This window comes from Haliotis rufescens, unplaced genomic scaffold (assembly GCF_023055435.1).
Source record: "Haliotis rufescens isolate VD_foot unplaced genomic scaffold, xgHalRufe1.0.p SCAF_1, whole genome shotgun sequence".
In the NCBI taxonomy this organism is placed as follows: Eukaryota; Metazoa; Mollusca; class Gastropoda; order Lepetellida; family Haliotidae; genus Haliotis; species Haliotis rufescens.
The window spans coordinates 29,716,352-29,732,633 of record NW_025963779.1 but is presented as its reverse complement, the minus strand read 5'-3'; the positions used below and the strand labels follow the sequence as shown (position 1 = coordinate 29,732,633).

The window sequence follows — 16,282 nt, the reverse complement described above, 5'->3', positions numbered from 1 at the left end:
GAGTGGTCAGGTTGTCTGACAAACAGTTGACAGAATGACGAGGTTGTCTGACCATGAAAGGGAGCCTTGTTGCTTGAATGACAGCCTGTCATTACAAGAAGTAGTCCTGAAAACAGATCAGAAACACATCAATAACTATTACTTTCCCCTTCCTTGTGACATTAATTGTCAATGTTTGGATAATAATGTATGTTTATAAAAAGTTTACAAAAATAAATCGAAAGGTGCAAGACATGATTGTGACAGCGGAATGTAAGTCACGGGCGGAAGTAGCCATGCTACGTCATTAGTGACCGTCTCGTGTCATTCCGGCACAAGTGACGAATACATAAGTACTGCTTCAGGGCGACATGTAAAGGGAGGTAACTCGTTACTTGCCAAGGATTCAACAGAGGTATAGGTGGTAATTTCTGTCCGTCCATCAAGCTGGGAGGAGGTTGAAGTACTTGTAGGGGAAACTGAAAATGATTATTTGTGACGGATAATGTTACATAGTTACACAAACTAAGTATGACTGAGAAGAGCGGAACGGCGATCGTATTGAAAATATCGTCTGACATTGTTTCCATTTGCAAAGAATAAAATCAATCATGACGATTAACAAAGTCGCCATGTTACAATATAAAAACCGCAGAACAACATTTGGTTAACCGGACTCTAGTGGGAAATGTTGCACTTATATAACTACGATTAACATACCCCTGTTTTCTGTGAAGTCGTTCTTTGATTTCGTTGATGTGCTGTAAAATATAAAAAGAATCATCTTCTAAGTAGTTGCCACGAAGGCAAGATTTACCATACTCTCGATATGCATCCATCCATCCATCCATCCATCCATCTATCCATCCATCCATCCACACCCACCCTGACCTCAGTATATGTCTGACAAAACATGTCCAGTCTACTGACCTCAGTATATGTCTGACAAAATATGTCCAGTCTACAGACCTCAGCATGTGTCTGACAAAACATGTCCAGTCTACTGACCTCAGTGTATGTCTGACAAAACATCGCGACTACTGACCTCAGCATGTGTCTGACAAAACATATCCAGTCTACTGACCTCAGTGTATGTCTGACAAAATATGTCCAGTCTACTGACCTCAGTGTATGTCTGACAAAACATGTCCAGTCTACTAACCTCAGTGTATGTCTGACAAAACATCTCCAGTCTACTGACCTCAGCATGTGTCTGACAAAACATGTCCAGTCTACTGACCTCAGTGTATGTCTGACAAAACATCGCGTCTACTGACATCAGCATATGTTTGACAAAACATGTCCAGTCTACTGACATCAGCATATGTCTGACAAAACATGTCCAGTCTACTGACCTCAGTGTATGTCTGACAAAACATGTCCAGTCTACTGACATCAGCATATGTCTGACAAAACATGTCCAGTCTACTGACCTCATTGTATGTCTGACAAAACATCGCGACTACTGACCTCAGCATGTGTCTGACAAAACATGTCTAGTCTACTGACCTCAGTGTATGTCTGACAAAACATGTCCAGTCTACTGACCTCAGTGTATGTCTAACAAAACATGTCCAGTCTACTGACCTCAGCATGTGTCTGACAAAACATGTCCAGTCTACTGACCTCAGCATGTGTCTGACAAAACATGTCCAGTCTACTGACCTCAGTGTATGTCTGACAAAACATCTCCAGTCTACTGACCTCGTCATGTGTCTGACAAAACATGTCCAGTCTACTGAACTCAGTATATGTCTGACAAAACATGTCCAGTCTACTAACCTCAGCATATGTCTGATGATTATTGTAGTGACCGTCCCCGCCAGGGTGATCCCAAGAACTCCACAAGCTGCTCGCAGTGACCACACCTCCACAACGCCGTCATTATCTAGAGTGAGTGAGTGAGTGAGTGTGAGAATGTGCTGAGCATCACTATTTGTGTTAAATCTTGGAACTGAAAGAATGACACTCGAACGATTGGTCGCCGCCGCAAGTAAAGCTGTACACACCCCTCCTTGATTATAATGCCACCTTTCCAGCGGAAAACGTGGCATGTATAACAGACTAACAATAAAAAATAGTTAATAGATTAAAAATAGTTACTGAATAATCCATCATATGTCTCAAGACCAGTCTACATTCCCATCAAAACTTAACAGCTGTTTACCAAAGGACACCTAGTAGATTGTTTAAGTAAGAATACCACTGGACGCCCTTTACACTGTTAGCTCACCTGATCCGCCCTGCCGTGGCTGAGATTGGGATGATGGCGTTACCGTAGTAGATGTAGTCGTAGTTTGTTGGATAGTTTCAGCTGGTGGTGTTGAGTCTGTTGACTCATTATGTCCCAAGGAACAGTTTCGTAAATGTAACACCTTTATCACTGTCACACTAAAAGTCCCATCTGTCACTTTTATAACAATACTTACATTTCTATTTTCATCGTTTATTGATTTCGACTGAAGTATAAGACTCCCTGATGTTTCATTCACGCTGACGCTATCGATATCAGAATATATAATCCCGAAAGAGTACTCTCCCTTGGAGACATCGGCGTCAGTGACGTTGATGGAAGTAATGATGTCACCAACGTCCTTGTCACAGTCGACAACTACATCTTCTCTGACGTCTGTCTCTGGCGGATTGTCATTGACGTCATCAACTAATAAACGTATTGTTTTTTCAGATGATTTCGATGGGACACCGTTGTCAGTAACCATGACAACCAAATCAAAGTATTCCGTGCCCCCGGTGTCGGGGTCGCAGTCGAGGAGTAAGGCTGTTTGTAACAACCCCGACGTTGAATCTAGCGTGAAGAATGGTGGTGAGATCGACCCATTTGCTGAAACAAAGATACAGTGGTAAATAGGCTACATAGGCAACTCTAAATCGGTTCATCAACATCCCGCAGGGCACGCCAGAAACCTATAATTGTGGGTTCGAATCCCGGTCCGCCCAGATTATGTTTCTAGGCTTGTCAGAACCATACATTGGGTTTAGGGTTTCACCAAAGTTATAAACGTCTGAGACCTGCATCACTTTGGGCATTCCTTCCTCATCAAGCTGACATGCCCTGATGTAACTTGAATACTGTCAAAGCGGCGTTAAACCCAACTCACTCACCCATCTTAATACAATGAGTATTGAGTCCGTCAATGTGTGTGTCAGCATTCGACTATAGCGTGGTTATTCTTTAAGCTTACGACCGTCTCCTTGGTCGAGTAGTAGAGTGTCCGCCCGGAGAGCGGAAGGTCCGGGGTTCAATTCCCGCCCGCGTCATACCAAACGATCTTGAAGGTGGTGCTTGTTGTAACCCTGTCTGGCGCTCGGCTTTAAGGGGATTAAACAAGGACTGGTCGGCTTGGAGTCAATACACTGTCTGAGTGTGGTATTTATGTCAAACTGCAGCATGGCCTCTCAGTGAGCTAGCACTATAAAAATCAAATAACATATTTTCCTTTTCAAGTGAACTGACGTTGATATCGTGGCACATTTTCTGACCGATCTAAGTCTGAAAATGATGTCATTGAGGCAGATTGGAATTAGCAGCGGCTGAGAGTGTTATTTCATTAAAACACATGTTATCGAGTGAAATTGAAAAGAATGCAAGCGTGTTACTAAATGGGTTTTCTTTATTTGTTCTCAAGTGGAACAGTCTTGAACTGCCTATCTACGACCCTGTACCTAATGTTAGAGACACAACAGAGAAGGTCAGCGTCCCGTCGGCTCCAAGATCTTCGTCTGTCGCCGCCAGGGTCAGGATAGACATCCCCATCCCCACCGACTCCGATATCTCAACCGTAGCGACGGTCTCCCCGGGGAGTGGGTACACCCAGGACGGAGTGTGTTCGTTGTCAGGAACAATCTGAGGACAGTGACAGTCATAACATTCAGCAGTGTAATACGTTATCAATACTATACCATTCAGCAGGGTAACACCTAACAAATACTACATCATTCAGAAGGGTAACATCAAACAAATACTTCATCATTGAGCAGTGTAACACCTAACAAGTACTACATCATTCAGAAGGGTAACATCAAACAAATACTTCATCATTGAGCAGTGTAACACCTAACAAATACTACATCATTCAGAAGGGTAACACCTTACAAATACTTCAGCTATCAGCAGTGTAACACCTAACAAATACTACACCATTCAGCAGTGTAGCACCTAACAAATACTACATCATTCAGAAGGGTAACACCTAACAAATACTACATCATTCGGCAGGGTAACACCTAGCAAATACTTCATCATTCAGCAGTGTAACACCTAACAAATACTACATCATTCAGAAGGGTAACACCTAGCAAATACTTCATCATTCAGCAGTGTAACACCTAACAAATACTACATCATTCAGAAGGGTAACACCTTACAAATACTACAGCTATCAGCAGTGTAACACCTAACAAATACTACACCATTCAGCAGTGTAACACCTAACAAATACTACATCATTCAGAAGGGTAACACCTTACAAATACTACATCATTCAGAAGGGTAACACCTTACAAATACTACAGCTATCAGCAGTCTCGATGTAATACGTCTCTATGAATACATAAATCAAAACGAAACGAGATAAACATGAGGCCAAAATGAAACGCATCTATCAAATCAAAGGGGATATGTACAAATGTACGTGTTACCGACTCGCCCACTGTTCCCAACTGACGTTAGAATGACCTGATCTGTTTATATCTTCAGCACAAATGTCATCATTTGTAAAAAAGTATTAAGCTATTGTAGTTTTGCTCAAAGGCATAACTAGTAGCTCGTTCCTGATTTTACAGAAAATGTGAATAATATTATAATGAAGACATAATTACATACAAGTGCCCACTCACCTCCACTACAACGACACAAGTGGAACTCAGTGGCTGATCTGTGTCTGGCGTGTCTGTGGCTTGTATGGTCAAAAGGTAGCGGTGTCCACTCGGACCGGCCTCATAGTCAGCTCTCTGGCTCCGCCCACTCAATACACCCCCATCCAAGGTGAACACTGGATTAGACGAGTCATCACCCTCGATCAAGGTCAGCGTGACGTTACCGTTGCTGCCACTGTCAGCGTCTGTTACTGTCAATATCGCCACTATATATTCTGCAATTAGTCATCAACAACACTAATAGACGGACTCGTCTGCCACAGTATATCGCACGTGACAGCCAAAGTATATCGCACGTGACTGGAGATTATTCCATAACCCTTCCTAAATGTGCCTGTCACTTTGTTTATTGACCTGCCAACGAACGAAAAAGATGTTGCCAATGTATTTTCTTATGAACATATCAACACTTTATCCCAAAATCAGAAATATTTCAAGACCCTTGCAACGATTTAGGCATCCCTTTATTCTATCCAGTTTAGCATCGATAAAGACAGGTAATTTTAATAGGTAATGAGAATGTGATAATCTACTCACATACTGCCAACATGCTGACTAGAATCTCATTTTAATAGACAAACATGTTGGTACCGGATACCTTTTCTGCTCGGAAGCATCAAGGGGCACGTATAAAGGTGAGGTGAAATGGGGTTTAACGTCACGTCCAAGATTACTGCACTTATATAGCGACGTGCTTGCATGTGTGTTTGTGTGGCTGCTTGTACTAGTCCGGACTGATGCCGACTTATAGTGCTAGCTCACTGAGATACCATGCCGCAGTTTAACATGAATATCCCACTCAGACACAGTATACTGACTCCGAGACGACCAGTCCTTGTTTTAGCCCCCTAATGCCGAGCGCCAGACAGGGTAACAACAAGTACCATCTTTTAACCTCTTTTGGTATGACGCGGTCGGGGATCGAACCCCGGACCTTCCGCTCTCCGGGCGGACGCTCTACCACTAGACCACGGAGGCGGTCCCCACGTATAAAGAAGAACCGATGGAGTTGCCTACTCACCTGACGTGCCATTCTCTGTGATATTAGCATAGTAAACTGCCTCGGAGAAGTGAGGCGGGTTGTCGTTGATGTCGAGGACGGTGATGTTGAGGTTAACGGCTACCGACTGTCCACAGCTGTCCTGCACCCAGAGGAGGAGCTGGTCTAAATATTGCCGTCCACCCACCCCGTCTCTGTCCACCCGACCCCGAGACGTCAGCTGACCGGAAGTAGCGTTGATGTTGAAATACGAGGAGTCAGAACCTAGACATAAATTACTCTTCCAGTAACTGGCAGTTATGGTCATACAGTCTGAGCATATATAAGCTGTTCTAGTTATCGACAGATGTGGACATAAAATCTGAGCATTCTAGTAATTAAACTATCCTAGTGATTGTCATGTGTTGATAGGCGTTCACGAAAGATACGCTTTTCCTCTCCCCGTGAAGATCTTGGATAGAATTAGTCTTAAACTACCCATGCTTGTAAGACGCGACTAACGGGTTCTGGTGGTCACGCTCGCAGACTTGTCATTGCAACCCTATTGCGTAGATCGATGTTAATCATTGGATTATCTGGTTCCGCCTCGAATATTTACAGACCGGCGTTATATGGCTGGGATATTCCTGAGTAGCGGCATTAAACAACAAGAAAACGAACAAATTTAGTGATCGACACATGTTGACAAAGAGCATATTTAAGAAATAAAATTTTCTAAGATGCCGAATTTAAAATTAACTTTGTGTTTTATTAGAGATGGGTTTTAAAAGAAACCTGTAATGAGGGGTGCCTTAAATTGAAAATCCAAGAACAGGGCTAATTGACTAACTGTTATTATGAGTTGACGTGTTTTCTGTCGTAAAACACTGTTTGTGGCTGCTGAGGCACGGACAGTGGTTTGAATGTTTGGGAAAATCCCGCTGCATGAGAGATGGTTGACATCATATTGCCATATCTCTTCCCGGGTAAAAATATGCATATTGGACAAGTTTTAAGAAACTATTTCAACGACAACTGATGTGGATGCGCCATCTTGATTGACAGTAATGAAAGAACGATGTTACGAAGGATACATTAGATCATGGGGGAGGTAATTGCAACAGCGTCATGACGTCAGCCCATTATGTCCAAACTCAAAAAGCGTACTTCATCGCTGGTAAAAGTTGTTCCGGAAAGGTTAACGGGAACCTGTCTCTCTTGCTGTCATGTCAGACGGACTCCCTAGTTTGCCCAAGCAGTGTAGGGGAGTGATTGTGGGCTGTTTAATCAGGGTAACGGTATTCAATGCTTTAGTGGGGCTTTCAAAGAGTTTTATATTAGGCATGAGGAGGACATTTCAAAATTTGAGGCGTCAGCGACAAAAGATTGTGCAATTTCCCATTTTGAGTTCTGTCGTGTGTTTCCATATTTTTTCAGGTGGACTGGCCTTTGTACGGCCATCGGTTCTTCTTTATACGTGGGTGCTCGTGGGTTTCACCGAAGTGGTAAACACTCGAGACCTGCATCACTTCGGGCTTTTCCTCCCATATTAAGCTGACACGTCGTGATATAACTGGAACACTGTTAAAAGCGGCGTTAAACCCAACTCACTCACTCTTTATACGTGGGGACCACCTCCGTGGTCTAGTGGTAGAGCGTTCGCCCGGAGAACGGAAGGTCCGGGGTTCGATCCCCGGCCGCGTCATACCAAAAGACGTTAAAAGATGGTACTTGTTGTAACCCTGTCTGGCGGGGGCAGGATACGCTTACCTTTCGCGAACACCGGAAATCATCACCTTTGATAGCGATGCATAATCACATGCTGATGATATAATCGGAATCGTACAATGGACTCTTATTTCTTGTGATCATGGAAAGGATTTTGTCGTTTTTATTTGTAACAGGTGATGCTATCTCAGAGAAGCACAGCTGGTTTAAGTGCTATAAGGCTCTGTAATTCGCCGTGCAGAGTTGCGTCCCTTAATTAGCCGCGCTAGGGTAATCTGGTCGTGAGTTCGAATCCCAGATTCTCTCGGATTATGACCCTTGGTTTGTGAGACACACCCTTGATAGGGCTTATATGGTAGGCGTCTAGGACCAGGTTTTCCTGGGACTTCTCTTGACGCATCAGTGACAAAGTTGATGTCCGATGCAATTCCCTATTTTGACTTGTACCACATGTTCCCGTGCTTTTTCAGGTGAACAGTTGACTTGCCTTTGCATGTGTTTGTAACGGGTGCCACCGGTGGGGCAGGATACGTTCACCATTTCGCGAACACCTGGTGTCATTTCTATTTGATAGTGATTTATAAACACATGCTCGTGATATAGTCGGAATCGTACAATCGACTCTGCTTTATGCAGAGATTTCTTTTGGTATGGAAAGGGTTTTGTCGCTATATTGTCCATTGAACAGACACACCACGACATAGGTCAATATACTGATCAAAGCGGCGTCATGCTCAACCTAGTCACTCAATTACTTTGATATCCTCGGACCGAAGACAACAGACTTACCTGTTAGATTGAAAGTATACGCGTCGTTTTTATCTTTGTCGGTAACGGTGTACATCTGTCCAATCACAGATCCTTCTAAAAGTTCCTCTTGTATAGTCATGACGTCACTAAGATGAATATTTGGGACTTCGTCACACTCGTCAATGACGTCAACTGTCAGAGATACGTTTACTTCATTGTGACCATCGCTAACGCTGAAAAAATAGTTTCAACGAAAGGAATATTTTTTTTCTAAAACAAAGTTGGATGTTTTCATATACGTTAAATGCATGTAAGACGAACTGGGTTATAAAATTAGGGAAATAAAATATTACTATCTCACCTTAGTATCAGATGATGAAATGAAGCTTTTTCGAAATCCAGCTTTTTATGAATTTTCAGTTCGGTATGATCGATCTCAAACTGTCCAGTATCATCATTAAAGAGAGTTAATGTCAATTTATCGCCCTCAGGGTCGGAGACTTGGATGTTCAGAATTACCTCCCCTTGGGGCGTCCCCTCACTTACAGACACCAGGGTTACTCCGTCCTGTGATGGGTTGGAGATAACGGGACTTTCGTCAACCACGATCTTCCATTCTCCTGTCACACCATAGTAGGAGCTCACCGTGATGTAGTGAATCTCAAACGGGACAGGATCCGATAATGTCAGTATGACGTTCTTGCTGACGTCGCTTCCCGTACCCACTGTCACATTACCATTTCCGTTCCACGCCACCCACAATTCCTTGTACGAGGCACAGTCGAGGATACTCTCAAAATGGATCGGGTTGGCCCCACATCCAGAACAGCGGTCTCTGAGTCCGCTCCAGGTATTGGAGCCTGCGCCAAGAACTACGTCGTAATAGTTGCCTACGAGGTCTTTAGTCTCTGCTAATCTTATGATGGCGTCCTGACAAGTCTTCACCTCAAAGATCAAAGGGCTATTTCCGGTGACCTTGACCCCGAGATCGTTGAGGAAGTAGTTCATGTTGTCACTGGACGTTGTCTGGTAGACATATCTTCCTGTATACAGAAGACATTTGATACATATATGACGATTGGTTTCTTTCTTAAAATGGGGCACTGGTTTAGCTCAGTGGTAGTGCGTTAGCTTGTAACACCTGAGACCCCTGTTCGACCTCCCACATGGTAACAATGTGTGGAGCCAAATTCGTGTGATAGGACTTCGCCGTCAACCATCTACAGAGCCAAGCAACATGTAGCCTATGTGTCTTTTGACATGTGACTTTGTTCGAAATATGCCTGTTTACAATGGGTACTCGGTAGAATGAGATTGTAATGCAATTGCCTAACGCCTTAGATGCATCTTGGGATGTATACTCCCTAGGGAGCTGAGAATGAAAATCGAGTGCACACTGATCCACTGACCAGGGTAACAATGCATTTTAGCATGCTTTGGGGTGTGGAATTTTATCGCGTAACAAATAGGCACTTCATATAGCTAAAAGAGTAAAGCCTTGCTCACTCAGTCCTTCACACATTACCGTCCCCGTTTGTGACGGGTGCTCTCAGTGGGGCTAGATACTCATCTTTATGCGAACACCTGGTTTTATTACTGTTTGATGGTGATTCAGAGAATGGTGATCATGATATAGTCGGATTCGCGTTAGTGTATTTGACAGGGTGAGTTGGGTTTTAACGCCGCTTTTAACATTATTCCAGTTATATCGCGGCGTGTCAGCTTGATGTGGGAGGAAAGCCCGAAGTGATGCATGTCTCAGACGTTCACCCTTTCGGTGAAACCCACGAGCACGGGAATGGTGCTGACAAACCTAGAAACATAATTGGGGCGAACCGGGATTCGAACCCACAATCATAGGTTTCTTGCCCAAGGTACGCAAGTATTTGACAGGGGCCTCAATGGTGGTCTGTAAGAAGGACGTGACATGACCAGTATTTGTAGTCCGATTCTATTAACACGTGGCTAGTAATTGGATATTTGCGGATTGCGAATTTCGGATTGTAGGAGAGATTTCTTCTCGGAATTGTTCAGAGGACTCTGCTTTTAGCGGAAATACCTTATGATTACGGAATGACAAGATAGACACAATTTTATTGATAACAACTTCTTTAATACTTGACAACGGTATAAGGATCTATACCAAAACGTCGCTTTTTACAGTATTAAAGAAGTTGTTATCCATATAATTGTGTCTATCTTGTCATCCGCCAACTTCTAAGTAATGCCTATCAAACAAGTGATTACGGAATGGGTTTTTGACGTTTTATTCAACGTCCATCATGTGAAATCTGGTTAACTCAAACTGGACCTGGAACTCGATACAACTTTTGATATGATTATGTTCCTGATAAATCCATAGCGGCATCGTCATCTGACATTAACACCCTCATTGTATCGAACACCGGATAACTCGATACATATTCAGCGATCCTGAGAACTTGAAGTTACCGTGGCTTAACTGTAAACTTTGATTTAACTCAAGTTTTCAAATACAGTAGACTACGTTTATAACGAACTCAATTGACTACTTATATTAGTTCGTTATAACCGTAGTTCGTTTTATGCACATTTACAGCATAACTACAGCAAGTAGTCGGGACCAAAAAAGTAAGTTCGTCATATCCGTCATTTCGTTATAAGCGTGTTCATTATAACCGTAGTTTACTGTAATATATTAGAAGAACAGATGAAGTGAACTGGGTCTTTACGTCGCGTCAAAAATAATTGCGCTTATAAAGCGACATGCATGTGTGTGTGTGTGGCTGCTTGTCTTTAACCGAAATAAGGACGGTTTTATAGTGCCAGCGGGCGGTCGGGTAGCCTAGTGGTTATAGCGTTCGCTCGTCACGCCGAAGACCCGGGTTCGAATCCCGACATGGGTACAATGTGTGAAGCCCATTTCTGGTGTCCCCCGCCGTGATATTGCTGGAATATTGCTAAAAGCGGCGTAAAACCAAACTCACTCACTCACTCACTATAGTGCCAGCACACAACGTATTTTCGTATGCCTCGACCAGGGCACTGCCGACCTACCGCGCTCCGGGTAGACGCTCTCTATTAGGGGGACAGATTGGAGGTCGTTATAATAACTTGTGAATATTGGCATTAAATGATAGTGGATACTTTTCCGCAAATATTTGGGGTATATAATCTAACTAATCCTAAGATTACACAGCTTAGATGGGGTTGTGGCAAACGATACGTCTTCAAACATACGTGGCTTTACGTACGTACTTGCCTTGATTGATCTAGGCAGTGATATGGTGTTTATGCTAACAAACACATGGCTGTGTTGGTGTAATGTGAGTTACATGCTTGCTGTAAGCTACTCTTTGTTAGGAAACCTATTAACTTCCCCCTGAGTGTTCCACAAACATCCAATGTGATCAACCGTGCCCATGGCAACCAAAGTGACCGACTGTTCACATCAGGACATGTTGGGAACACCGACACTGTATTTAATTAGAATATAACGAACTTAAACGAGACCAGCGATGCCACCAACTACTGAGCCTAGCCGCGACAAAGAGGCAGTGAACATTCTCATTGTTTTCAGATATTCTAAAATTATCAGGACCTGGGGGTGGGGGTGGTGGTGTGTGTGTGTGTGTGTGTGTGTGTGTGTGTGTGTGTGTGTGTGTGTGTGTGTGTGTGTGTGTGTGTGTGTGTGTGTGTGTGTGTGTGTGTGTGTGTGTGTGTGTGTGTGCAATTTAGAGCGCAATATTTCAGTTATTGGAGGGATTTGGGAGGAGAGTCTGGGTGTTAACAAATACATCTTGATTCGAACGGCGATTATAAGTACAGCGAAACACAACGCATCAGTGGGGCGGTGGGGTAGCCTAGTGGTTAAAGTGTTCGCTCGTCACGCCGGAGACCCGGGTTCGATTCCCCACATGGGTACTACAATGTGTGAAGACCATTTCTGTAGTTCCCCGCCAGGATATTGCTGGAATATTGTTAAAAGCGGCGTAAAACCATAATCACTCACTTACAGCGCATCAGATGATTGTCCCCGGAATATTATTGAAAGTGGGGTAAATATCCCGCATTGTAAACAAGGTCTAAGTACAAATTATGTTTTCTGTTAATTGTTTGTTTGTTGTTGAACGCCGCACTCGACAATCCAGTGATTGACATCATGAGCATCGATCCACGCAATTGGTTGGTTGGTTGGTTTGTTGTTCAATGCCGCACTCAGCAATATTCCAGCTATATGACGGCGATCTGTAAATAATCGAGTCTGGACCAGACAATCCAGTGATTGACATCATGAACATCGATCCGCGCAATTGGGATCGATGACCCTTGAGCCTGACCACCCGATCTCGTTAGTCGACTCTTACGACAAGCATAGTCGCCTCCACGCAATTGGTATCGATGACATGCATCAACCAAGTCAGCGAGTCTGACCACCTGATCCCGTTAGTCGCCTCTTACGACAAGCATAGTCGCCTTTTGCGGCAAGCATGGGTTGCTGAAGACCTGATCTATTCCGAATCTTCACAGGTCTTTCTGTTAATTGATTTGTGTAGTGGAGATGGCTGTATGGGTGTACATGTTTGTTGAACGTGTAGTTATGCTGGACCATGTGGCACTAGCCTCACCTGCATTAGACATGGTTATTCCCATCAGTTGCAGCACGAGGAGTGACATCTCCACCTTGTAGGGGCGTGGCACACAGGGTAAGCCCTGGCATAAAGGAGACCGATAAGAGTAATAGACATTTGTACAAGAATAAGAAAGAGAAATTTGTTCTGCATGTTTAAGCTAAAGTACAACACTATATACACACACACATACATGCAACCATTAAATTATTCTTATGCATTTATGGTTATCCCAGCAAAACCACGTAAAGAGCATGACTTGTTTTACCAAAAGCAGTTTACATGGTTATCAATTACAAGATTGCCGGACTGATGGACTTGATAATGGTCCTCCGAGGCTCGTGATCTCTCAGTGTCAGTCACAGGGGATTCCTTAATAATTTGTATATGATTGACAGGCGGTCGGTAGATTTGTCCTATTTTTTCCGATTTGCGTTTCCATAGCAGCAATGAAAATGACAAAAAAAAAACGGGGAGGCGAAGTAGTATGCTACAAAATGATGCTCAGAAGACCTATCTGGAGTTATTGTTTTAGGTTTATCTTTAAACTCAGGGACTTACGGTTAATCTAAGAATTATTCTGAAAATTAATTTATGGTAACTTAAGTCGATAAAACTGTTTATGTTCAGAAAATGTATAAAGCAAAACCATGCTTAAAATGTGATAATTCGTGATATCTGAAATAAATTTAAAGTCAGTTGACTATTCCACTACTTCAGATTGGTTCTGTTCATGTGGATTTTAACAAATTGGTATAATGGTCATGGGCGAGCATATTCTATATAATGACCCGAGGCACTGCCTTCCTTGTGTTTAATTACACAAAGACCTATCTTAAACCTAATCAAATTGCTTCTCCCTAGTCAAATCCTTCATTGTGTTTAACTACATCAAAACCTATCTTCACCTAATCAAATTGCTTCTCCCTAGTCAAATCCATGATTGTGTTTAACTAGATCAAGACCTATCTTCACCTAATCAAATTGCTTCTCCCTAGTCAAATCCTTCATTGTGTTTAACTACATCAAGACCTATCTTCATCTAATCAAATGGCTTCGCACCAGTCAAATCCTTCATTGTGTTTAACTACATCAAGACCTATCTTCATCTTATCAAATTGCTTCTCACCAGTCAAATCCTTGATTGTTTTTAACTACATCAAGACCTATCTTCACCTAATCAAATGGCTTCTCACCAGTCAAAACCTTCATTGTGTTTAACTACATCAAGACCTATCTTGCTCTGACCAAATAACTTTAAAATGTGATAATTCGTGATATCTTCACCTAATCAAATGGCTTCTCCCTAGTCAAACCCTACATTGTGTTTAACTACATCAAGACCTATCTTCACCTAATCAAATGGCTTCTCCCTAGTCAAATCCATGATTTTTTATAACTACATCAAGACCTATCTTCACCTAATCAAATGGCTTCTCACCAGTCAAATCCTTCATTGTGTTTAACTACATCAAGACCTATCTTCACCTAATCAAATGGCTTCGCACCAGTCAAATCCTTCATTGTGTTTAACTACATCAAGACCTATCTTCACCTAATCAAATGACTTCTCCCTAGTCAAACCCTACATTGTGTTTAACTATAAAAAGACTTATCTTCACCTAATCAAATGTCTTCTCCCGAGTCAAACCCTACATTGTGTTTAACTATATCAAGACTTATCTTCACCTAATCAAATGGCTTCTCCCCAGTCAAAACCTACATTGTGTTTAACTATATCAAGACCTTTCTTCACCTAACCAAATTGCTTCTCCCTAGTCAAATCCTTGATTGTGTTTAACTACATCAAGACCTATCTTCACCTCATCAAATGGCTTCGCATCAGTCAAATCCTTCATTTTGTTTAACTACATCGAGACCTATCTTCACCTAATCAAATGGCTTCTCCCTAGTCAAATCCTTGATTGTGTTTAACTACATCAAGACCTATCTTCACCTAATCAAATGGCTTCTCACCAGTCAAATCCTTCATTGTGTTTAACTACATCAAGACCTATCTTGCTCTGACCAAATGACTTTAAAATGTGATAATTCGTGATATCTTCACCTAATCAAATGGCTTCTCCCCAGTCAAATCCTTCATTGTGTTTAACTACACCAAGACCTATCTTCACCTAATCAAATGGCTTCTCCCGAGTCAAACCCTACATTGTGTTTAACTATATCAAGACCTATCTTCACCTAATCAAATTGCTTCTCCCTAGTCAAATCCTTGATTGTGTTTAACTACATCAAGACCTATCTTGCTCTGACCAAATGACTTTAAAATGTGATAATTCGTGATATCTTCACCTAATCAAATGGCTCCTCCCCAGTCAAATCCTTCATTGTGTTTAACTACATCAAGACCTATCTTCACCTAATCAAATGGCTTCTCCTTAGTCAAATCCTTCATTGTGTTTAACTACATCAAGACCTATCTTCACCTAATCAAATGGTTTTCCCCGAGTGAAATTCTTCAATGTGTTTAACTACATTAAGACCTATCTTGCTCTGACCAAATGACTTTAAAATGTGATAATTCGTGATATCTTCACCTAATCAAATGGCTTCTCCCCAGTCAAATTCTTCATTGTGTTTAACTACATCAAGACCTATCTTGCTCTGACCAAATGACTTGACCTTATTCACTGCCTTCATTGTGTTTAACAACATCAAGACATATCTTGCCCTGAACAGTTGTGGTGAGGGAGGGGGTGGAATAGAGGAATAGTTTTCCCCGGGTGCAGTTGAGGCGCAATTTTTCCGGAGATGCATAGGTAAAATGGGCAAATGCCTACATTACATATTACATGTGGAACAAACCAACGATAATAACTGTGACGTTTCCGTGATAAGCATTTATCAAGTATTGTCAACAAAAATATTTGTTCATGAGAAAGGGAAACTGTTTCTTGAGATGTGCATGTATTAAATGTACTTCACCTGTGTGTTCAGCATCCCCCCTGGTATGTGCGTAAGTCTCATCCTGGTGTTCTCCCACCGTCCCTTCATCACTAACTCTGACTTGGGCAATCTCCCACTCCTTTATAACCAACAAGGACGCCATTGTAATTCAAGGTCAGGGGTTAAGACGCAGCATAAGTCGTCATGCAATCTGAAAGCGGCGAAGGTTGGTCGCAAGAGGATCTTGTCTACCAGCGACATTGGATCTGCCCGAGAACAATGCTCAGCCATTGTGGTGAGTACTTGAAGAATCGGAGAGGTTCGACTGAACCCCATGTACTGCCAGTCATCCGTGTAGAGTTAAACCCCGGTTACACACCGCGATGTCGTGCTGGATAAAAACAGGATATCTCGCCAATCAAAATTGGTGCAA

The 16,282-nt window shown here is 42.5% G+C and overlaps 1 protein-coding gene across 1 annotated transcript; it reads right to left on the bottom strand.

The window, feature by feature from the left end:
• Positions 1 to 216: 216 nt before the first annotated feature.
• LOC124114096 (protocadherin Fat 3-like) lies at positions 217 to 16,011 on the bottom strand. Its single transcript, XM_046474649.2, has 11 exons — positions 15,889 to 16,011; positions 12,940 to 13,024; positions 8,694 to 9,375; positions 8,372 to 8,565; positions 5,897 to 6,139; positions 4,837 to 5,090; positions 3,664 to 3,844; positions 2,213 to 2,821; positions 1,762 to 1,867; positions 700 to 740; positions 217 to 458 (listed from the first exon to the last, which is right to left on the bottom strand). The coding sequence occupies exons 1-11, from the start codon at positions 15,955 to 15,957 to the stop codon at positions 304 to 306; spliced, it is 2,619 nt and encodes an 872-aa protein (XP_046330605.2). The 5' UTR covers positions 15,958 to 16,011; the 3' UTR covers positions 217 to 303.
• Positions 16,012 to 16,282: the final 271 nt, after the last annotated feature.

Coding starts and splice junctions, on each gene's coding strand:
- LOC124114096 (XM_046474649.2), bottom strand. CDS start 15,957: ATGAAGGGACGGTGGGAGAACACCAGGATGAGACTTACGCACATACCA. Junction 9,376..12,939: donor AATAACCATGTCTAATGCAG/GTGAGGCTAGTG, acceptor TTCTGTATACAG/GAAGATATGTCTACCAGACA. Junction 6,140..8,371: donor GTATACTTTCAATCTAACAG/GTAAGTCTGTTG, acceptor ATTTATGTCTAG/GTTCTGACTCCTCGTATTTC.